We start from the raw sequence: 23,979 nt of genomic DNA on the forward strand, positions 1-23,979 counted from the left end.
ATGGGTGATTATAGCTCCACCGAGAAACCTGCATGGCATTGATCGACAGCGTTGGGATGGAATTGCTAAGGGCTTATGCCCGAAATTACGACCACTCCATTACTATAGATGACTTATACGCGGGATCCTGGTTGGGCACAGCCGGCGTCAAACGGAGATCAAAGTCCTGAGACATGGAGGGGTAGTACTAGACACGAAAACGTGATATCAATACCGGGCCAACAAGATATTGTTGTGATTCGCTATTTACTTTCTACATTAAATTGCGTCTCGCGCTTAAGCAACTTCATTGCAATTCAAATGCGGCAATAAGGTGTAAGTAAAGTTGGCAGTTGGCCGACCCCTCCAATCACCGGCGGCTTTCATGCTCTTACTCACAAGGGGACTACTAGACTAACGCACGGAATGCCAGCCGACAATCATATGTACTGAGGGGCGATTAGATCGAGACACGAGCTGTCCTGTGGCCTTTCACTCACAAGCTGGATGATGATCAAGCAACAGATCGTGTTGCGTGTGGGTGTGGCTTAGGCCACGCAAATTGTAGAAGATTACGAGGATTGCAACGTGTTAGCCGCCATCCCGGGCTCCCCAGAAAACAGGTTTGCAGGGGTCTTTCAAGTTATGGGAGATGGGAAATCATACTTCGCAAGTCATGAAAATCATGCGCCTCATGCAATTTGCACAATGATGCCGTCGGGGAAGCATCGGTTTGCCGGGCATAATAGCTCGAAAGAGTCATAGTATTGAAGTTTGATCGTCATCTAAAAGACCGAGGCAGGCTGCTGAAAACGCCCGCCACGATGCTCCGACACACGCCGGTTGCCCATAGATACGGAGTATCAGATCGCCACCCCGCGCCCTAGGCCCTTGCGGCGTGAGATGGTCGCTCAATGCGCATTGTTCGCCATCATATGATAATGCTGATGCTGCTGCTGTCAACTGTCAGTCTGTTTCTGACGTGACTTGGACGGTGTGGCTGTAAAAACGAGTTGACGAGAGAGGCAAGAGGCTGCGAGAGACACATGTTGCAGATCCGGTGAAATCGTCACTCATCATCACATCACCCGAGCTGAAAGTGAGTTCAGTGGACATTGGGCCAAAGTGCCTGAGCGCACCGTCATTGAAGTCTGAACCACTTCCTTGCCCAAGATCTCGGAACGGTATCTCGTCAATCAGGTGCAGATGAAATTAAAGATGGTACAGGGCATGCGGCATGCGGCATGCTTACTACCGTGCCCCAAAGGAGCCCGGGCCGCGAGGCGGGCAGCACTGCGACAAAAAAGCAAGTCGATTAGTCGGACGAGCCGATATCTGCAAAGCGATTATCTTAAGAGGGTCTCTGGCAGGCTCTGCCCTGCTAATTCCTGGCCCAGCTTGCCGAAAAGCGACAAGAAACAGATCTTGCTGCGGCTGAGCGCCTCGGGGGGTTGCATGGCGAGGCCCAAGCTTTTATTCATGTAATTACCAGGTCGTAGTGGTTATGTAGTGCAGCCACCAGGGAAGCAACCCCTGAACGCATAATTTTGTTAAGTGTCCGACATTAGTGGCAATTATACCACTTTGATTAACTTATTCGTGTTGCTTACATTTGTTGACAAAGTCGATTCCGAGGCCGATGACATCCTTTGTTTTGATTGTGTTGCGTTGCCAAAATAGATGTGTGAGGTGTTTTTGCGTCCTTTGCCCCTCGCTTTCGCTTCGTGCTGACTGACTGGCTGCATGTCGAAGTCGCAAACCCTCTTGTCTTTCGTAAGCTAGTTGGACTTGGGATGACTTCCTATGGTCCCTGAAGGCGGCAACTGCCTTGATCATGACGGGTTCTCGACTGTGGCCTTACTAACAAGTAGTGACAGCTACTACTACTAGTAGCCCTGCTTAGCTGCGTGCACCTAGAATAGAACGAGTGGGTTTTACAGCTATGGCATGTAGTGCAATCTATGTACATGCTGTATTGATTCCAGTGTATTTTATGTACGTAGTTTATGTTGTATATTAGGGACCCATAATACGAGGTTTAAGAGACGTTGTTTCTTATGCTTGTTTGACTAGCCATATCCTAAGGATCTCCTGTAATCATCGTGCCCGGTAGTAGTTGGATATCTTTCATTGCCCAGTCCCCCGCCAGATTGCAGAGCGGTTGAAGATTCAGCGCGAGTCAGCCAAGCGACGCTTTCGCGCGCGAGCGGGGACCATGACGCGGATCAGTCCCAATGCAGCTTTGTTCTGTTCTGGGGATTGGTGCCACGGTGCGAAGATAGCAGATTCTATCGTGGGCTCTGTCTGGGCGAACTTGGGGGGAAGGGCCCGCTTGGCTCGACTTTCTCAACGGGTCCGCTTCCCGAGCTCTCTAGGGGGGGCCTGGAAAGTCGAGCGAGGAGAGGTGCTGGTGCCCTTTGCGCTACAGAGCTGATTGGCTCCCGGGAGTTTAGCGGTGTATGACTCTCTGTCGTGTGCGCTTATGTATGCAGACTTATGCAAAGGAGAGATGAATCAACAACGCGCCGCGTTTCCACCTCTTCTTGCAATGTTTCGCAAGTTGGCATGTACCACGTGTTAGAGGCTGAAGCCGTATCATCAAATCAAGTCTCTACTCCCCCCCTTAAAAAGGGTCCAGGGTTTCTATAAGCCATTCACGCTGCCTCATGGCGAGTGCGAGCAGCCCATGATGACTGTAGTTCCTGCAATGGCGTTCCAGCCAGCGCCCGACCCCAACGGAGGGGTTTGACGTGCATCTTTCACGATCATGGCAGCAATGCACGATGGCGTAGGTAGTAATAGGACAGATACAATGGGTTCGAGACTCCGTGACTGGTTGGCTCTCGGCATGTGAAATAGGTAACACGTAGGTAACAATAGGTAAACTTTCCGCTGGCTGTCTATTATTGCAAGCCCAGGCAGCTGAGTTCAGGGCCAAGGCGGGAACTCTCGTGGTTGCACGGCGCATACGACTTAGTAGTCGTAACCCCAAGACAATAAAGGCTGTTGAGATGAGATAGGCACGAATATAGTGGCCTGATACGACACAAGCTGATGATGGGCACCGATGGCACATGCATAGGAACATGATCGCCTCATGCTGGGTATTACGCATACCACTTGTACGTACAATACTTGCCAACCTACACCGAGCTGAGTCAGTCGACGGACCACTACCCGGTGATCAGATAACAGACAGACGGAGACAGCCTCTATTCAGTTGAGGCTTCCACAATCCAGAACGGGAAACCGAACCCCCATTCCGCGGAGCCAGCATCCGAGTCAATACTACTATCTAACCTACTGCCTAGCGGTAACAGTCACCGACGGGATGCGCAAGTAACAAATGTAAATAATGGGCAATGGGATTTCCAGGGGCCAGGCTGGACGACGATCAAGTGGCGGGGAGGATATTGATGTGTGTCCTGTGTGTCCAGACTATTGCCATTCCATTCCACTTGGGTCGATCCGGAGGGGGAGGGGGATTGACGCATCACTCTCAGGGAATGGACGAATATTCCGAAAGTGAGAACTGAGAATGATAAGTCAAGAGGACCTTGTCGAACAACACCAGACTTGTTTATTATTATCATCCAGGTCTTGTCTCTCTCTTGCCATTCCCAGCCTCTGCCATTCGGATTTTTATTAATAATGCATGGCTATGTGCCCATAACGGTGAGGGTGTTTTGCGAGCGTTTCCCACCTCCGCCGGCTCTGGATAGGCCACCGCATGGCCATATCGTACTCGGAATCGGCCCAAGGGGTTGGTATTGTTGCAAATACGGCAAGAACGGGTGGGATAATTGGGATTAATCTGGGCAATCACGGGATGTCAATCTCTCAATTTCTGGTCACCTATGCAAGGACCCATAATTCGTACCAAGAACGCTCGAGGCTCCACTGAACCTTCCCTGCTGCTCCTACTGGGACCTAGCCTCCTTAAACGCGTCGCACGCGCTTTCCCATCAACGTTTGTTTACTTTAAGTGTCAGAGTCGGGCAGGGATTGGCTGAGGTTGGGTCGACGCCGTTTCCACACTTGGCCTGCTCGCCAGTCACCACAAGTCCAGGATGGCCGGTCCTGTACTGTCCACAGTGCACACCCTGTAAAACCCACACAACAAACCCACCATCTACCCCCCCTACCCCCCTACTGCCTGTGACTGATTGCTTAAACCTGGACGGGACTGGGCCATTTTGGGGGGTGTCCCTCTAGCCCGCCTTTCACAATCAATCGCGACTTCCCGTACGTTCTTTGTCTAGTGACTCTAGTCCAGAAGCCAAAAAAGGGAAAAGGCCAAAGACGAGGGTACGCCCGTTCGCCCCGTTCGTGTACAATTCGTCTGTCCACGCCCACCACACCAACACACCCATCTCATATCCTAATCCCAATCCCAATCAATCACCCATCATCCCTCCTCTCACCCTTGGGCCTAGTCCTGTGCCGTGTGTGTGTGTATGCTGCCCAATCTGGTCGCCTTTCTTTCGGATTCCCTCCTCGGCCAAAACCTGATATTTTTCTTTGCCACATAAACACAACAAAAACACCACCTACGTAGCGTTGGTTGCTTGTTGACTACCCTTACGACGGGAATCGACGTTGCTCGCTGACGATCATACGGAACTAGGGGTTCTGGGGACATAGAGAAGAGTGCCTTTCCCGGCTACGCTCGACTCGACTTTCGGTTTCGCGACATCTGAGACACATAATCCTGTCCAAACTTGATGATGTCGTTGTGGTAGATTACCCCTTCCCACCACAAACAACCAATACCACCCCTCCCATATCCTCATCTTATCTTGCTACCCTCGGACGGCCCCGTTCGATTCCATCTCTCATACAACTCTCTTTTCTTGACGCGACGGTCCGCAAAGTGGACGCATTCCATATCAACTTGCTACTCCAGCCCGCATTCCTTCCAAGTGTTTGTTACACGACGTACGTAACCGCCAACAATCAACAATTCGACAATACGCTTCGCAGTCTAGGTATTTCGCAACGCACACCCTTTTTGATGGTCAGCAACGCATGATCGTTGGAGGTTGTCGCCGAGTCTTGACGGAACTCTTGTCCTGTCCGCTCTCATTGTGTGCTCCTGCCGACAATAAAACGCTTTAATCCTCAACCACGCGACTTTGCGCAATCCGTCTAACACCATGTCTTTTGGAAACAGTGGTGGAGGCACTCTGACGCTGCCCAGTCCGACACATCACAATCACATTGATGTGCAGTCAGCTGTGCGCACTCTACGACGCTCGATTTCGCGTTCGCCATCCAAATTCAACCTTTCGCGCAGTGCTTCACAAGGCTCTGACCTTTCCGCCACCTCTTCCGCCTCGCAGCAATCGCCCACACCCGCGTCACCTTCGCTGCGTCGCATGGCCTCGCAGCAGTTCTTCAGCAGCCCAAACAACGCGCAAGCTCCTACAACAAACTCGATCCTTGCGCAATCGCATACACCTCTTGCGACACCTTTCCGACCCAACACGAAATTATTCCTCCGATCTGGAAAATCTTCATCTAAAATCGTCAGCCCATCCGGATTCGGTTCGGCTTCCAAGTCTGTATCGAGGCGCGCATCGCCTAAAAGTCCATCAAAACGTGTTTTGAACGCCGCACCCTCAACTGCCGGCAATTCAACACCCTCGTCATCCCTCGAAGTAGACACGTCCGGCCAGGAGAATCTTGGCCTCTTCCGCACGCGCAGCCCGGCACCCCGAAGAAGCTTTGAGAAGTCTAAGAACCGTCACAGCATGCACCTCGACGTGTCCGGCGCATCGCAAGCAATGACTCGATTTTCTGAAGGCCAACTTACGCCGACCGCGACAGCCAGCCCGCTGAAGCGCAGCGACGCGACTGTGGATCTCGATCAAACCACCTTCGGCAGCCCGAAGGCCAAGCGTAGGAGCTATGGCCCTTCGAGCTTCGGAAGCGACTTCAATGTCTTTGAACAGGGTCCTAAGTCACCGAACTTCGACATCCATGACGAGTCGACACGGGAGTATGATTGGAGTGGTGGCTCAGTTGGCGACAACTACTCTACCGAGTCACGCACGTCCCCTGCTGCACCGGTTGTAGTACCAAGACGTGCCGGCTCTTTGCGCAGGTCAACGTTGCAACAGCGCGAGCGAACATCATGGGGGAAGCGCCAGGCTGCTATGAAGTTGGCTGAACTTCAGAACAATGGCACGAGTACTCCCGTCAAGGGCCGACCGCGACTCTCTCTGGATCACTACATGCCTCCTCCTCAACGCGATAGCCCCTTTGGCACTCCCACGCCTCTTCTCAATCCGTCTGTCCACAATGTCATCCAGCAACAGCCGCAGACGCAACAGGCTCATCCTCTTTCGCGTACCATGACGGCATCGTCGTCAAACTCTAGCATCCCGGATGAGTCGCCCACGCATTTCCCTCAGATTAGCGAGAAACCGAGGGCTCCTATGAATTGGTCGAAGAGCTTGCCCATCGGCGCAGTCCGCCCCACTGCTGACGACGAGTTCGATAATGTGGGAAGCGTATCAACCCCGGATTACAAAGATGCTAAGCCGTTTTTCGGGGCTTTTGCCTCCACCGGCCTGGTCTCCAAAATGACTCGCAACCCAGAGCTTGAGCCTACTGGCCGTGGCGGAGCCGCCGTGCCTGACACGCCTTGCAAGAAGCAATACAACGGCTTTGCCACGTACCCGCAGCCGGTGCCTGGTAGCGCCATGAAGGGTCGCGGCAAACACATCCGACACACATTTGGTGCTCCCTCCACCCCCTTCAACCCCATGGGCAGTCAAAGTGAAGGCCAGAACACATTCGGCCAGCCGGCCAGCCGACCAGGCCTTTTCAGTGGCTTCGGCTCAAGGCATACTCGAAAGGGCAGTCTGCTAAGCCTTTACAGCGATGATGGACGAGCTAGCCCCGTCGACACTTCTGGGGATAGCTTCATGACTACTGATCTGGACCTCCCCCCTACTCCGACCAAACATCAGCTTCTCGATGAAGAGGCCCAAAGCACTACCCCGAACGACAGCCCAACCGCCAACCGCCATGCTACTGTCCCGACTTCTGCGTTTGGTATCGGCAAATGGCAGCATCAAGATACATTTGCAACTTGTGAGTACACCCCATCCAAGGGGTCCTGCAACAGCATTGTGGGTGTTCATGAAGTCTCAGCCGATGAAGCTTCAGAATCACCTCCAAGCGCCGTTCCAGCGACTTCTGCTCCTATCTCCTATTCTTTGCCGTCGTTTAGTCGAACTCGAGCCAAGCGTGGATCTCTTTCCACGCCTTCGCCGCTCGACACAAAGACTATGTCAATACCAAATAAAACTATAAAGAGAGTCGAGTTTGCTAAGATTTCACCCGTGGTTTCAGCGAGTCCCTTGGAACGAATAGAATTTGGCGAAAAGTCATCGCCCAAGACACCCCTCGAAGCTGTGGCACCACCAGATGCTAGCCGCCTGTCTATCTCAAATCCCAACGACAGGCTCTTGTTTCCTTCTGTTGGTGGTAAGAAGTCATTGTTCCCGCCTGCCACTCCTACGACACGGCAGGAGGCATTTCCTCTGTTTGCCGAGCGGCGAGCTATCACCCTACGAATGGGCTGGGCCCGCAAGAGGCAGATGCTTCCCCTACTCGATCGTTTCGGAAAGGTTGAGTACATTGGCAAGGGCGAGTTCTCTCAGGTCTATAAAGTCGTGAAGTCCGCTCGGCCTGAAGGACTTGACCAAACTGGATCCTTTAGCACCCCAACACACACGCCCAAGTCACACTCTCTTAACGACGTATTTGCCGTGAAGAAACTCCGGCTTCCCTTCAAGGGTACTAGTGACCGGGCGCTTAGAATGCGCGAAGTTTCCGCTCTCGAGGCACTTCGTGGCGCCGAACATATTGTTCAGCTCATCGCCAGCTGGGAGGAGAAGAACAATCTTTACATCCAGACTGAGTACTGTGAAGAGGGCAGTCTCGATCTCTTCCTGGCGAAAGTTGGCCTCAAGGGTAGACTCGACGATTTCCGCATCTGGAAGGTGATGCTGGAGCTGTGTCAGGTAAGAACCATCTCTTAGTTTCTAGCAAGCGTCTCGTACTGACATTTTTCGCAGGGTCTGCAACACATTCACAATGCTGGCTTCGTTCACCTGGACTTGAAGCCGGCAAATATCCTCATTAATTTTGAGGGTACTCTCAAGATCGGTGACTTTGGCATGGCTGCGGCCTTGCCTATTGAGGAGGGTCCCGACTTCGAGGGAGACCGCGAGTATTTGGCCCTGGAGGTGCTCCGTGGAGAAATCGAGAAGCCCGCCGACGTATTCTCGCTTGGTCTCATTATGCTCGAGATCGCTGCCAATGTCAAGCTACCTGACAATGGCGCCACCTGGACCGCTCTGAGGAAAGACGACTTTAGCGAAGTTCCCGTCTTGACCCAGGACGCCAACTCGGTAGTGCGGGATGCTACGGGCATGCCAATTGACGAGACCGACCGTAGTGTCAGCTCGTCAGACGAAAGCAACTCCATGAAACCCATCCGCCGCAGCTACACTTTCCGCAACGCTGGCAAATATTCCGGCAACCTCTTCGGTGCTGCGAAGAAGTCGGAGCTTCTTGACCCCCCGGATTTCATGCAGGATGCGGACAACTCGAACTCCCTCGACAATGTTGTCAAGTGGCTTCTGACTTCGGACCCTGCCGCTCGGCCATCAGTCTCCCAACTCCTCGAGCTGCGCTCTCTGCATTGGGTCGCTGCTCGGCAGCGAGCTGGTGCTACCGTATATGAAGGCAATTGGGGTCCTTCAGATGAGTCTTTAGAACCTAGAATGCCTCTCACCCTCGAGACTTCACCTGATACCCCCGACACGGAGATGACAGACGTTTAAGAGACACGAACAAACCAATCTAGCAGCTATTAGCGCATGTTGCATCTTTGCTCGGCCTAATGTTGCTCGATCTTGTTAGGAACACTGGATATCACGTCGAATCTCATCGAATGGTGGAAATGGTTGCATTGGTTGCAAATTTCACCCAGCTCAGCTGGATATACGCTTTGCTTTGGCGTGTGAGTGTCATTTGTCACAGTTCCCTGAAGAACATTGGCAGACACCCAGCTAGGATTTCTACAATTATCTCTCCGCATCAGCCGATTTGCTTCTGGCGACACGGATCACAACGAACACTACGATCCCTTGATGGCCTACTAAAGCACCCGGCTTGTCATGATTGGTTCGGCATTTGGAATTATTCACCAGGTTATTGGGCACGTTGGGCGAGTAAACACCGAATAGCTTGTTTGCAGTTCGTGGCCACTAGTTAGAGCGGTGTGCAATACTCATCAGCATCTCTCGGCCACCGAAGACTGCACATCAGGGCTCATGAAGCTCTCAAACAATGTTACTTGTCCCGCCCGGTAACCACTATCATCAGGCCCTCTATGGCCTTGATTATGTACGAGATATCGGTGACGGAGGTGGTTTACCTCTTGGAAACCTCTTGGAAGACGGCTTTGAGTCCGACGACGTGGCCCAAAGTCTTATGGAGAAGGAAGTAAAGAAACGGATACTTAAAGATTATTACTTCAGGTGGTCATCATTTCTTGACAGCAAGGAATTGAAAGACATGTAGATATAGACAGGCACGGTTGCCTCGGCATAGTTGTACTCGACTAGGACGGAAACACAAAATTTTGGAAGGGAGGGGGTTTACGGATCGGATCATTAGGGATGACCATTTCCCAGCCGCCATCAGGAGTTACTCAGAGGAGGGACTCACACGGCTTACTTAGGCCTATTACTACGTCTTACGAACGTATGCATAAATGACGACATGATATGATAAACCATCTTCTTCACCCTCTGGCTCTTCAAAGTGAATTCAACTGTGATGTGTCTGGTGAGGATCAGTAACGTGTTTTAGTAGAAGGTGCCTAGACAACTTGAGGTTTGTAAGCTTAGTCCGCTGCACTAATAACGGGCTTGTAAATGTAGGTTATTTAATTGACCGTGGGCCATATGACTTTGATATAACGGCATAGCACAGTATTGGCCATATTGCGGAATAGCTGCATTAATACGTAAGAATCAGTTTGCATCAACACGATCAGATATTGAAACACTTGGATTTTACAGCTAACGCGTTGTACAACAAGGCATTACCAGCATCTATACACCACAATGCTGAGTACTCTATTGCGACTTGTTGAACTTGATGTCAGGGACCCCCGACGACCCGTTACCGGAAATATTCATGCCCTCAACGCCCTGAGCCATGGCACTGAACGGACAGCCGCCCCCTCCTTCATACGACGAGGACCGCGGTATTCTCGACGACGGCGAAGACGGCTCATTTGTTTCGTCGATATCGTCCAGAATCTTCTTGCCGTGCAAATAGCCCTCCTGCTCGATGACGGTATCGGAATCATCATCGTCCTCGTCCTCGTCATCGTCCTCTTCTCCCTCCCCGTCATCCTTGTTGTGCTGCTGCTGCTTCTTCCTGCCGTGCGCCGTGAACTCCTCGCCGTCGCGGACGTGCCACTTGGCGATGAGGTCGTTCTGGATCCAGATGACCTTGCCGATGGCGCGGACAAAGGCCGTCTTGCGCGGCAGGCTGAGCTTGGGGTGGGACATGATGGCGTCGGTGAGGATGTCCTGGATGAAGCCGAGGCAGGCGCCCATGTGGACGTACTCGATGTGCAGCGGGTGCCTGCGGCCGAGGCCGACGTGCATCATGCCGACCTTGTCGAGGTACTCCCACAGCTCGGGCGCGCTCGGGTCCGAGCACAGCTTGTAGAGGTAGGCGTGCAGGAAGAGCTTGCGGTGCTGGATCTGGGGCGAGGACTCGTTGAGGAACTGCTCTTCCTGCTGTTGCGGTTGTTGGGAGTTGTTGCCGGCGCCGGGGGCCATGGGGGTGAGCGGCGTGGAGGCGGGGACGTTGCTCGCGCTGGTGGTGTTGTGTGTTGAGAGGGCGCGCGCCGTCAGGTCGTAGGCCAGGAGTTTCTGGTAGACGATGTTGACGACGGCGGGGATGAGCTGCTTGAAGTACTTGGCGCACGACTGCAGGGCAGCTATATCTTCTGTAGTTTTGTTTAGTGTATGTTAGCCAGTGTCCCCATTATGTCTCTATGTACATCTCGAGAGACAGTGAATGCTGGTACGCACGGCTGTTGAAGTCGAGGAAGCTGTGTAAGTACTTGACCCGGGCATGAATGTCCGTGTACAGCTCTTCACGGCTGACATGGATCTTTTGAGGAGCCATGGTGAAAGATTGTGGTCTTGTTCTCAATTTGTGTAAAGGTATAACCGATATAGGAACGAATGAGGATTTCTCTTTAGGGATTGATATATCAAATTGACACAGCTCCGGTGTGAGAATATAAATATAGATTATATCATACACAGTCGGCGGCTGGATATATGTAGGTACTGTATGTAGGCTGCTGCTGCTGTAAAGGACCCCGGGAATCCAAAACACTTACTTACATAGACATTTTGAGGGGGAGGAGCAGAGCATGCAACGCTGCTTAAATGACATATCTGGGCGTGGGGTTGGAAGGTGGTATCCATCTGGCATCTTGTTTCTAGCTCTCAGTTCGGAAGGGCTCACAGGGCTCACAGGGCTCACAGGGCTAGAATCTCGGAAATCTGATGTTCAGCTGGCAAGAACGTGAGATGGTGGTACGATGTACGGGTGTGGCCGGCGCCTTCGGTGGGGCCGCAACCCACGCCAGTGAGGCCCGGTCGCTTCCGGCAAACAAGGCGAACGACAGACGACAGATCCAGAGGGTTGGAAACCATGGCATCCCGATTTGAGCACGAAAACCGAGAGAATAATCGAAAATAGGTCGGAGGCCATTGGTTGCACATCGAACGGTTTTTGGGGGAATCTTTCTCTTTACAAGTCGTATCATCCATGCAAAGTCCATGCTCGGTACAGTATGTAAGTAATGCCAGGTTAAGCCTTTGCGCTCTTCTCCACACCCCCATTGCCGCCTCGATCCTTCTCAGCCGCTGCCGCGGATGGAGCCGCCGGCGTACCCTTGGTCTTCCGCCGGACCGGCTGGTACACGTCGTTGAAGTTCATGCTGACGCCCAGGAACCGCAAGTCCACGTCGGCCTGGTACGCCAGATCGCCCAGCAGGAGCTGCAGTTTGCTGCGGAACCGGTCGCCCAAGTGCTTGAGGCGCTCCTGGAGCACGGGGAACTCTGACGTCGGCCCGCCGGGGATCTCTTCCTCCTGGCTCCCGCCGCCGCTGCGCCGCTGCGTGACGTTGGATGTCGAGATCAAGTCGTTCTCTTGGCGCTGCATGAAGTCGGACACCGACCAAGAGTACAGGCCATCCACGCACTCGCGATAGCTGAGCATGGTCCGCAGCAGCTCGCCCAATTGGATCATGTACGAGTTTTCGTCTTCCGCAGCTTCGGACCCAGCGAAGCGTCGGCGGCGGGCACCCAGCAAACCCTTGTGCGTGATCGAGTTGAGGTATTTGGTATGCGCCTCAATCATGTCATCCAGCGTGATATCCTCTTGTCTCAACTTGGCCTGCAACTCGGTCCACGAGGCCTCGATGACTTCAAAAAGAATGTAGTACTGTAGCTGGCCCACAAAGTGTACCATCTCCGCCAATACACCCTGCGTGGTTTTCCAGGTTTGTTGAACGGTATTATGATTCGTGTGTAGAACACCACGGGATCCCGTAGTGACTTTGCGCCAGACCGCACCGAGGGCGAATTCCACCCTCTTGATGCGCCATAGAAAGTTGAAGACCTTGAGGTACTGCCTGTTGCCCCAATCCGAGACGATTACATCACAGGGAGCGTCGATCTTATACTCTAGCGTAAAACAGTCCCAGCCAATGTCGCCGTGGCTCAGTTGCAGCATACGAGCGTCAAGTCGCCGCAGTACTTCGGGGTTGTCGTATTGTGCATTGGAGCCACGGATGGCGTGTTCCAGTTGAGCTGTCAGCGTATGCCTGTACTGTGCGCCGGCAGGTCGGTCCAAGTTGGCAGCCAAAGACTCCATCAGCAGCGCGATAAAATCGCCTTGTCCCAGCAGGATATACGATTTCAGCGCACCGATGTGCTCAAATACATGGAATTTCGAAGTCATCAGATGCAACAAACGCCGCATCGTGGTCTTGTATGCATCGTCAATCCAGGTCTCCAGTGTTGCCGTGTCGCCATAGCGCAGCTCCTTGGAAGACTCCTTGGAGTAGGATTCTACCCATGCTGCGTCTCCGCAAGAGTGGTGGATGAAGTTGAGCGACTTGCCGATCAGGAATATCTTCATCGCGAACTCTTCGGTAATGATGGATGGTATCATTTCCTTCACGACGCGGTACTTATCATCCCACACGTTCGAGCCGGCTTTGGTTTTGGGCATTTCCTCCTCCGTATTCTCATGGACAAAAAACTCCTGATAGGGGTCTGATAGCTCTCCGTCGTAGACCCAGTGCCGCAGAATGTCGTAGAACGGGCGCGTGACTGGCGTCAGCAGGCGCTCAGCAAAAGCGCCCACAATGGGGTCTCCGTGTGATGATGAGAAGGTATGAATTAAGGAGATAAGTTGGCCCCCCCTTTTCCGTTTGGATTCCTCAGCGATAACGCTCATGAGCCTAAGGCCCATGGTCGCTTCACGTGTCCACACCACGCACCTCTTCAAAGTCACGCCGGCCTTGCCTATGCCGTTTCGTGGCGCACTGTCGTCGATGCTGGCAAGAGCAGTTCGTATTTGACCCTCCAGTGTAGCAACAAGTGTCAAGTACGCGCGAAGCTCATTACTGATGGCGGCGCGTAGACTCTGGTTTAAGAGACCCTTGTCTGGTGTCTTGACAAAGTCTTCTAGCGTGCGGTAGAGGAGGGACGGCTCTGCCAGGGTGTTGAGGATAGAAACCAAGGGCGTGGCTAAGCTGCGCGGCAAATTCAAGGTATAATTCTTGCCAAAGGGCAGAGTTGCTGAAGATAGGCCCTGCAAGGTATATGGGAGATCCCGTAGTAATGTAGGTTCTGAAGGGTCGATAGCGGTGTAATTGTCCGATAGTAGCTGCGATTTGATGAAGACATCTCGAGTCTGGGGACGCGACTGCTGCTCCCGTTGATCTTTCTGAAGCTGCTGTTCCCTCAGCATCTGCCTTTTTATGTCCCCGAAACTAGATGCTGCAGCCCCTGAAGAGTCGGCCATCGACTCTGGGTCTGTCTCATCGGCCATTTGCTCTTCCCGGGGTGGTTGTTTCGGGGGCGGCACAACGTTCCGGAGACCCGAGGACTGGAATTCATCTTCTACGTTGGGCGGTAACACGTTTGCACCAAGTCTGCTCAATTCAGGTGTGTTATGCCTGTCTCCTCTCTCGAGCTTTTGCCTCCGCTCTGCTCGCTCCTGTGCTATGTACTCCTCGTACGCTTCAGGGTCATCCTCTTGCGGATCGGGGGAATCAGCGAGCTGATTCAACAAATAGAGGATTCCCCATTTTTGGTTGAGAACCGGTAAGGCCAAAAGCCTCGAGTATAGGTTGGAAAAGCGCAATGCTTGGCCGGGATTTGTCTGGACCAGTTTCCGCTTGATCAGGTCCGAGGCATGGTTGATATCGGGCGCAAGCGCTGAAGACGGCTTTCCAGAGTAAAGACAAAATCAGCATTTGGAAGAGAAAGTGTGGGACTGATGAGGTGAGAGCTTCTTACTCGTCGAAAGACGCCTTGATCTCCTCAGCGTACCATCTCTGGAGGGCTTGCAGGTCCTCTCTCGTGTTGTTGGCACTTGAAGTGATATGTTGGGCGACTAAACGGTTGATGCTGACATTGATGCGCCGGTCCTTGTCTGAAGACGACACGGAGGCCATGGTCGCATCTTGATAGGCTCCGCTTTGGTGTGTGGCTCGGATCCAAGGCAGTCAATGATGTTCGCCTTCTGGGTTCTGGGCCCAGCCGCTCTGGGGATCGATGTCGGAGGTCTACTGCCACCTTGTTGACATAGGACGCTTTATCAGCTTTATCGAGGCTTCCCCTGTCGCGATCAATGTTGCAAGCGCGTCAATTTGGCGGGGTCGTGTTAGCTTATTGGCCTAAGCAGTGGGAGCCGAGGCCTACTATGACCTTATCAGGGTAGAACTCAGGAACGGGGTGTCCATATGCATCAATTGCATGCGTGATCTCGAAATCCAAGACAGTACGAAGTTAGTTTTGTAACTGATTTGGCATTTTATTATCACATATACTGAGCACTGGCAGAAAGGATTTTATTACCAATGCATATGATAGCCTGCCTACAGCTAGCTATCTCACCTTGTAGGTTGTCGAATAGGCCTTACTTAGCTGGTATGCTCTAGGCTACTCCGTGTAAGTCACTAGAAATTATATGGGCATGTTATATGCCTCGAAGATTTGGCCAGGCCAGTAACCTACATTCTGCCTCTGAAAATTCATTACCATCTTCACCTGGGTAACTAAGCAAGCGTGCACACTGGTCATAGTTGGGGATTCACTCCTGTCCGGAAACGAAACAAAGCGAGCGGCCTGGCGCATTGTATCTGCAGGGTCATGGGGATCGACACCATCTCGGAAAGAATGAACACATAGACAGACAAACAGTACCGTCCCCAACTTCTGGTTCCGATACTTACATGTAGCTTCAATGTTCTCATATGAAAAGACCAATTTGAAGCTTGGCATGCAAGCATCCATAGGCTATGGATGGCTGCATGAGCTGCCTCAGAGCTTCCATCAGAATTAGAGGATTGGGTACTCCGTAAGTACATGTATATAGACGGAGAATGCATCCTCCTGGAAGTGCTGGGGCCCAATTAGTCCCATCGAGTATCTGATTTGGGCAGTTGATTTCATGGAATGAAGTATTGGCTTTGTGTTTGTTTGACTGTGCAACTGAACTGGATGGTAGAATGTTATGTAGGTAGGCATTGGGGTTTGGTTGATTGATATAGGCCCTTTGCACCAGAAAGAGGCCCCTCCACCCAGTACTTAGTAGCCCCAACTTGTGCGGGATGCAACAAGGGGGGTTTCCCACTGCTGCCAGCTACTGCACCAAAAGTTGCGGACAACGTCAGACCATCTTCCACCACCAAAATCGCATCAGCGTTTTGACAGACATCGAAGCCCAACGCTCGACACGGGATTTCCATCAGTATAATATCAGAAATGTGATCGCATCCCATCTCAGGCACATGGTGAATGGGTTTTTGAGGCAATTTTTGGCGTTGGCCTGCGCTCGCTGCACGCGACTGCGCAGTTACTCTTCCATTTCCCACCAACCGACTGCGCATTCGCGATCGCGAGATTACCTAAGCTCCACCAACCACCACTACATCCATATCAACCATCAACCTCGACCTCGCCGCCGCCCAAGATGCCCGACATCGACCCCGCGGCATTGAGCCGGCCGTCGGTGCTTATGACCACGCCGACTCTAAAGTCGATAACCGTCCAAACCCCCTCGGCGCAAAAGGTCACCAAGACCTCCCAGATCATCCCGGCTCGCATCGACTTAGAACCGCTTTATACCGCGCTCAAGGCTGCCATTGGCCCCGAACAATGGACGATATACAAAGACTCAACCACCCAATTCATTCTGGGTAGGTATCCATTGCTTTCGTCTTTTTTCCCCGTGGCTTTACAAAGCTTACACGCATTTTAGGTCGGTTGAATCAGGCCGAATACTCGGAACGAATCGATCCCTTTTTAATATCACCCAATGGCGAGAAGGAACATCTACACAACCAGCTACTCGCTGCCATATATGGGAATCTTACCAGGGAGATGCCTGATCAGGGACTGGCGCCATGGGTTTCGGCGAACGATAAGCCGACCACGGGGGTTGGCGCAAAGCCTGTCACTGGTGATGCCGCCGAGAGGAGATTAAAGGGAGAGGTCATGCAGTTGCCGAGTCGTGATCGCAGGCGCATCAAGGACCTGGTACATAATGATGTCGGTGTCATTGCGTTACCTAATGCCCCAAGTATATCTAGACTAACTATGGTGTAGTACGATCCCTACGAGTCGATGAACCAATTGTTCTCCGACCACCACCGAGGGAAGGCCGTCAAAGCCTCCGAACCCCCGGCCAGTGCGGCTCCCGGTATCAATAAGACCTTGAGTAAGTTGTTCAGCTCTGTCGCGAAAGTATGCGCCCTGACTTAATGTCCTTTCAGACCTCGACTTGGAGATTCGAAAACGATACGCACAACCGCTGGCCGTTGAGTCGGGCGAGTTCCCAGATGTCGCAAGCGTAGAATCCAAGATGCTCCCGTTCTGCTACCAAGCTGGCCTCACGAATGGGCATGCCCCCGATGCGGCACACTATGTCACACATGCGACGGAATTCTTCATCAAAGAGCTACTGGCCTCAGTCCTGGCCAAGACACGGAGCAATGGACCGGGCGAATCGAGCAGCGCAGGATTTGGCGCAGGACCTGGCTGGGTACAGACGCGCAAGTACAAAAAGCAATTACGACGAGAAGAAGAGGCGCTCCAGCGCGGCGAGCTCTCGAGAGACAAGGCCGGCCTGTTGCCTGTAGAAGCCAAAGCGGCCAGCGACCGACCGCCCCTGGGTATGGCCGACTTGCGCCTCGCTTTGGAGATTGGCGACTGTGGTATGGGCTCGTTCCCGATCGCTACCAAATCGGTCCTCTACGGATACCGTGAAGGCGAACTGGAGCACTGGAACGAGTACTCCTATGTCGACGATCGAAAGCCACCGGAAAGCATGGACGTCGATATGGGTGGCGTCACCACCACGAACCCCAACGGTGCTGCGCTCACCAACGGCGTTCTACATTCTGAACCCATGGATGTCGACGAGCAATGGGGATGGGAGGGCACAGATCCTATGGACTTGATGTCTTTGGATAACGTGTTGGATTCCTGCTTGGCAGTTGCCTCATAGCGAGGGTAGGCCAAATATTGGAGATAAGACCTCTGCTATATACCCTTTGGGATCGACAGACTTACCTCCCAAGATGGCATCCTCCGCAAATACCCTCCACGACCACCCCCTTATTTATTAGCGATCTAGATCCACAGCATCTAGATAGACCTTGGCATGCGGCCACGGCCACGACGGCCTCCTGGGTAATTACGAAGCCCTCGGGAGAGCAGGCCACCAGATGTGCCTGCTATTCACTTTTTTTTTCATGGTTCCGGCGTACGAGGCGTTTAATACTCACGGACCGGCGGACAGAACAGGTCCAAGCTGTTATGTATACATACTCTGCATTGGCATTAACATGGCGTATGTATGTAGTTTACCCTGATTTTTTCCCCTTCTTTTTACCTTGAGGGCTGCTACTCCCCAAATACGACAAGGGTTTTTCATATCGTTTGGCGAAGCAGGTTGGTAGTGAAAGGGGGTAAAAAAGAGAGGCCGCGAAGATATGGACGTTTGGGTTTTGACGTCGCTAGAGGCGCAGGAGTCAACAATGATTGATGGCGTCGAAGACGAGAAGATGTATTTCAACCAAGCGATACCCAAAACTATTTTGATCATACACTTTTCGGTTGAATGCATCAATATGTGACCGTGTTCCGTGACATGCTGTATTTTGTACCAATAGCTTCACTGCCACTGTATGGCATTTCTATAGATATGAGATGCTCCCACCAGAACGATCCTATATATCCGTATGGTATGGTCTTATGTAGTTCTTGGCCTTGCAAGCCATGTCAAGCAAGGGGTAAACAGCTGAGCACTATAAATGATCAATGCATACAACTTAGGCTCAACCCCTGTACGGCATCGGACAACTCCACGAGATGAAAACGCCAGTTGCCATTTTCTACAAGCAATCGAGTCTCTGGTTGGTTGGAGCAAGGAGCGGAACGGCCAGGCATTGATGGCCCAAGCTCCCCCTAAGTGGGAATCAATTAATGACGCGGGGGGCCAACTTTTAGTGGGGGAAAAAGACGCGACAGGAAGGAATCGCGACTTACACGGGCCCGCGCCCCATTAACGCGTCTTTGGGTGGTACTTACAACCACTTGAGCCCACCAGTTGTTTCCCTCACTCGCACCAATTCTTCTACATGCACTCCATACTCCATGATTAATCCCATAAGCATTTGATAGCTTGGGTTGTTGTTTTTTTCTGTGTTCTTGAACTGAACTTTGCTACACATTGTATGTTTTGACAGCAAGTCGTTTGTGCATAATACCCCCAATATCTTAGAAAGCCCACACACACGCCATGGCTTCGTCCCGCTCGCCCTCGCCAACGGGCGACGCAGCGACGACTTCCGGCTCGCCCACGCTGAGCCCCAGATCCAGACTCCAGAAGGAGCTGGCAGCTCTGGACGAGAGCTCAGACGAAGAAACCACCGGTCCAATTGACACGAAAGCACTGTTCAAGAAGCTCGACGAGGCGAAACTACAAAATGCTGCGAAGCCGGTACAACCAACAACTACCACAGATGCCGCCGTCGAACAAGAGAACGACGACGAGGACGACGAGGATGAAGAGGATGAAGAGGAGGAGGAAGTAATACGACCAAGAGGGCGCATCGCAGCACGCATGCTGGCGGGGACTACAGAAAAAGCGGCATCGCCCGCCATATCACCATCAAAGACAACACAGAGCAAACAGAGCACTTCACAACCACGGTCAGATCAGGAGGATGCTGATGAAAAGGACGACGACGAGGTTTCGGCCTTGCCACGCAGACGTCGCGTCGCCCGACCCCAGAGAAGCCCAACGCCAGAAGACGCGTCAAACAGAGATAGATCAGTATCACCCGGTCTTTTCGTCTCACCTTCTCCCTCTCCCCAGAAGAAGAACAGCGCCACGGCAGCTGGCTCGGACTCCGAGGATGAGCTACCGGCCGACCTCACAAGAGCTTCCGCTTCCAAGCTCTTGTGGCCCGTAAGCGCCAAGAGCGTCTGCAGAAGGAGGCCGAAGAGCAGAAGAAGCGCGACGAACGCGCCAAACGCATGGCAGAGCAGATGCCTGCTGGTGCCGAAGAGACTGAGGACGACGATGTCTCAGACATCACAGATGACGAGGGCGGACGCAAGCTCACGCAACAGTCCTCCGCGAGACGACCTGCTCGCAAAGCCAGCAAAAAGGCGATCGAGGAGATGAACCGCGAAACGCAGCGCATGGCCCGCAGTATGCAGCTAGCTCATGAAGCAAAGACGAAGAAGAAGATCACCAAAAATTCGCTCTTCGAAAGGTTCAACTTCCGGCCCGCTGGTGTCGAAGAACCCGCCCCGCGGCCAATTTGCCCAGCTCGAGCCGGCCAACGACACCTGTTTCGGGCGCTCATACTGATGCCGAGGCGGGTGAAGCTGGTACACCACCGAGCTCGCCTCCCATTGCCGTAAAAAGGGTGATGGGCGCGCCTACGCCACTCGCAACCTCGGCTGAAGGACTTTTAGCCGATGCTCATACAGACAAAAGTGAGGAGCTTCCCAGTCTTGACGAGGTCGCCGCTGGGGCCAAGACTCTCGACAAAGGCAAAGCTGTGGCTACGGCTGCAGATCTAAAGCCGTCGCCCAAGAGGAAATCGGCAGCCCCTAAACGCCAATTCCGAGTCAAGTTCCCCCAAGCCCCCGTCCAAATCAACAAAGTCACCGTTGATTCGGATTCCGAACCTGAGCTCCAAATTCTCAACCCCAAGCAGAGTAAAATCGATGCTATCTTCGCTCGTATGCCTGCCAAGAAGACACAAGAGTCTCGATCCCTACATGACATCCACCAACTTGCGCAGATTCACTCGTCACCGCCACCCAATGCCCGCAGGGGCAAGCCCGTCAAGGCCGGTATGACTGCCGTCCAAATGCAGGCCCAACTGTACGAGCGCGCTCGCGCCCAGGCCAAACTCGAGCGAGAGCGCAGGCTCGAGGCTCTGAAGGCCAAGGGCATCGTAGTCCAGACGGAGGAGGAGCGTGAACGGGAGCGTGAACAAGTTGAAGACATTGTGGCACGAGCAAGACAGGAGGCCGAAGAGATCATGGAGAGGGAACGCGAAGATGCGAAGCAAGCCCGCAAGGAAAGGCGCGAAAGGGGCGAGGACGATGATGCCGACGGCTGGGATGACAGTGATGATAACAACTTTGAGGGAAGCGACCTCGGTGAGCCCGTCGAAGAGGGTGAGATTGAATTCTCCGGATCCGAGGATGAGGAGAATGATGAGCCAGAGAAACCTAGGAACCCCTTTTTGACGAGGATGCGTCGGAAGACGAGGCGGGCGAGTCAGAGCCCGAAGATGCAATAACGCCCAAGGCTAAGAACTCGCGGATGCAAGTTTCTGATGACGAGGATGAGGAGAGCTCACCCTCGCAACCCAGAGTCCGCCGTGCGAGGAAGAATGGTCGCGTTCTCTCAGATGACGAGGAAGAGGAAGAGGAAGAGGAAGAGGAAGAGAAGCAGGTGGAGGCTAAAACGCCTAAGCCCAAGATTAGGACGTTCGACTCCTCCTCGGCCCACCACTCCAGCTCCCCTAAAGTCCCTACTTCCGTCCTTAGGTCTGCCACCAAGTCATTCATTCCCGGCCTTCCTGTACCGGTAGCCGGCCCCGCCGGTCTCGGCCTCACTCAGATATTTGCCGGCACCATGGATGACAGTCAAGCTGGAGGACTTGGCACCAGCGGTACGCCGATGCCGTCCACGGACAATTTCCCCGACTCGCAATTCTCCGCCACCGCCGAACAGCAACCATCTCAAGACGACTTGGTGCTGGACAGCCAAAGCGAAACCCAGAATCGAGAGACGCAAGGTGTACAGTTGCACTTCTCGCAAAGCCAAGCCCACGGCTTTGACAGCCTGCTGCAAATGGACGCTACGCAAATGTCCGACCTGCAGCCGACACAAGATAATGGTTTTGCCGACAACTCTCCGCTCAAGTTGCGGTTTATCGAGGTGCCTGCAGGCACAATCGATACGGTTGTGCTGAACGGCACTCCAGTGAAGCCTCGTCAAGTGGCCGTCGAGCAGATGGAGTCGCCCCTTTTCATCCGTAAGAAAGGCAAGTTGCGAAGACGTGATGATGCCGCAGCTCTGGCAGATAACAGTCTGCCTGCGACAGAGGCTTCCGGGAGCCCCCTGGTTAATATGACGCTACCCGTGACCGCACCCAACCCGGAAGCGGCAACGCAAGATGAGGAAGACGCATCTGCCTTTAAACTCATGGCCAAGACAGCCCGCCGGAAGCAGCGCCTCCAAGCCAAGTTCGATGCGAAGAAGAGCCATGCTAGGGAGATGGTCGAGGAGCAGGCTGACGAGTCCGAGGACGAGTACGCCGGACTTGGTGGCGCAGATGGCGAGGACGAGAGCGACGAGGAAGCTGAGGCGGAGTTGCGCAAGCAAATGATCGATGATGCTGATGGTAACGACATCAACGAAGATAAGCTGGCGGCTCTATTTGCGTAAGTTGACTGACTCGAATCATACGGCGTAGTCATTACATGAACGATACGGCTAACATTGTTCTCTAGCGAACGCGAGCGGCAAGAAGAAGCGGCGCATGTTGACAAGCTCTTCCACGACATCACGACTGGTGCGCTTAGAAAGCGCCGACGTCACGGTGGAGGGGAGAACGGTGCCTTCGATCTCTCGGACAGTGATGATGGCGGCGAGGCCCGCAAGCGCATGAAGCGACGCCAGTTCCAAAAGATGCAAAAGGCGCTGTTTGCAGATGAGCGTATTGGCAAGATTGCCGAGAACCCGCGAAATGCCGCCTTCCTCAAGAGTATTGAAGACCGGGGCAGCGACGATGAGTTGGATTTTGGTCCTGATGCTGCCGACGAGCACGACGAGGATGATTCCCAGAGCCAGAGTCAGGGACAGCGCGACGAAGCTCAGGAGGAAAGAATCCCCGATAGCCAGCCGGCAACGTCTGAGGAGAACCAGGCTCCGGCTCAGAACCAAAACCTAGGCCGCAAACGCAACCGACTAGAGCCTGATCACACCGCTCGCCTGCCTCCTGCTCTACGAAAGGCGCGCGATGCGAACACTACTCGCGGTCCGACTTCCATCACTGACGTCAAACGTTCTCTCTCAGATCTGTTAGACGACGGTCATGTCATCATTCCAGCCACCGATCCTGAGGCCGAGGGCTCCGACGATGAAGCTGCCGCTGCTGGGTCGACCTCCAGCAACAAGGAGAACGGCCGACCTTCGCGCACGGCGGTGGTGGACCGCATCTTGCTCAAACGCGCGGGATCGTCGGGTCTGAGTACGTCCCGCCTCGCCTTCGCGGCGCCCGCCAACTCGGCCGGTTCGGGCACTTTCAAGGTCCCAGTTCTGCTGCGCAAGGCCACGACCAACAACTCGCTCATGTCCCAGGGCCTCCTCTCTGTCAAATACCGGCACCACCACGGCTGGTGGTGTCAGCTCTTCGATGACAGGAGGTGGAGGAGCTGGTGGAGCTGGCGGCGAGGAGGGAAAACTCAAGAAGAATGCCGGCAAGCGCAGCGGAATCAACTTCTTCGCGCGCGAGAACGAGCGGCGGGAGAAGCTGCGCGAGAGCGAGATGCGCCGCGAGAAGAAGAAGTGGAAGGGGGTTGGCGACCGGAGCAAGGCTGTGAGTGGCTTGTTTGGGGGTGGTAGTTTCGAGTAAGATGGATGCTCTTTTTATTTCTGGTGGTATATGATGAGTGATGTGACGTCTTTATAAAAGACCATGGTCGGATTTTGGGTTAAGAGAGGGTGTGATAATTGGTCACCTGGCTTCTGGCATGGCGTTTGGTATACGTGGGAGAGATGCTTCTAGAGTGCTTTCACAACGTCCTAGGCATCTCGCTTCTTGGTCTGATTTTAAGACCGGAGCTACAATGAAGAGAATAGTTCCACGTATACGCACGATTCCTATGATACGAGCCCGTGAATATTGAATAAGTTGCCTTGTAGACAGAAATATAGCAGCACATGGAGATGAAGTGGGGGCAAAGTAGGTAATCCAGGTGGCTTGACGCCAGTAAAGAACGGACCAAGCCACACGTGGTTCAGCGAGATACCGACTTCTCAATACCCAACGTTATTCATTCATACATCATCACCTTCTCCGGCAATTATCAACGTATAGAATAG

At 53.3% G+C, this 23,979-nt stretch overlaps 5 protein-coding genes across 5 annotated transcripts; 3 read left to right on the forward strand and 2 right to left on the reverse strand.

Moving 5' to 3' along the window:
• Positions 1-5,135: 5,135 nt before the first annotated feature.
• Positions 5,136-8,840, forward strand: PG994_004534 (protein kinase protein; the record flags this gene model as incomplete). Its single annotated transcript, XM_066855943.1, has 2 exons — positions 5,136-8,015; positions 8,070-8,840. 2 exons carry the CDS (start codon positions 5,136-5,138, stop codon positions 8,838-8,840), a joined length of 3,651 nt encoding a protein of 1,216 aa, XP_066718110.1.
• Positions 8,841-10,142: 1,302 nt separating this feature from the next.
• PG994_004535 (uncharacterized protein) lies at positions 10,143-11,211 on the reverse strand (the record flags this gene model as incomplete). Its single annotated transcript, XM_066855944.1, has 2 exons — positions 10,143-11,029; positions 11,115-11,211. 2 exons carry the CDS (start codon positions 11,209-11,211, stop codon positions 10,143-10,145), a joined length of 984 nt encoding a protein of 327 aa, XP_066718111.1.
• Positions 11,212-11,907: 696 nt separating this feature from the next.
• On the reverse strand, positions 11,908-14,788 carry PG994_004536 (uncharacterized protein; the record flags this gene model as incomplete). The annotated part of the gene is made up of 2 exons (XM_066855945.1): positions 11,908-14,449; positions 14,631-14,788. 2 exons carry the CDS (start codon positions 14,786-14,788, stop codon positions 11,908-11,910), a joined length of 2,700 nt encoding a protein of 899 aa, XP_066718112.1.
• Positions 14,789-16,308: 1,520 nt separating this feature from the next.
• PG994_004537 (Transcriptional coactivator hfi1) lies at positions 16,309-17,844 on the forward strand (the record flags this gene model as incomplete). Its single annotated transcript, XM_066855946.1, has 4 exons — positions 16,309-16,534; positions 16,597-16,886; positions 16,944-17,055; positions 17,111-17,844. The coding sequence occupies 4 exons, from the start codon at positions 16,309-16,311 to the stop codon at positions 17,842-17,844; spliced, it is 1,362 nt and encodes a 453-aa protein (XP_066718113.1).
• Positions 17,845-19,140: 1,296 nt separating this feature from the next.
• Positions 19,141-23,509, forward strand: PG994_004538 (MRC1-like domain-containing protein; the record flags this gene model as incomplete). The annotated part of the gene is made up of 6 exons (XM_066855947.1): positions 19,141-19,812; positions 19,854-20,122; positions 20,179-21,143; positions 21,197-22,316; positions 22,386-23,228; positions 23,284-23,509. The coding sequence occupies 6 exons, from the start codon at positions 19,141-19,143 to the stop codon at positions 23,507-23,509; spliced, it is 4,095 nt and encodes a 1,364-aa protein (XP_066718114.1).
• Positions 23,510-23,979: the final 470 nt, after the last annotated feature.

This window comes from Apiospora phragmitis (assembly GCF_038363925.1).
Source record: "Apiospora phragmitis strain CBS 135458 chromosome Unknown utg000005l:1.0-4161743.0:1.0-4166827.0, whole genome shotgun sequence".
NCBI lineage: Eukaryota > Fungi > Ascomycota > Sordariomycetes > Amphisphaeriales > Apiosporaceae > Apiospora > Apiospora phragmitis.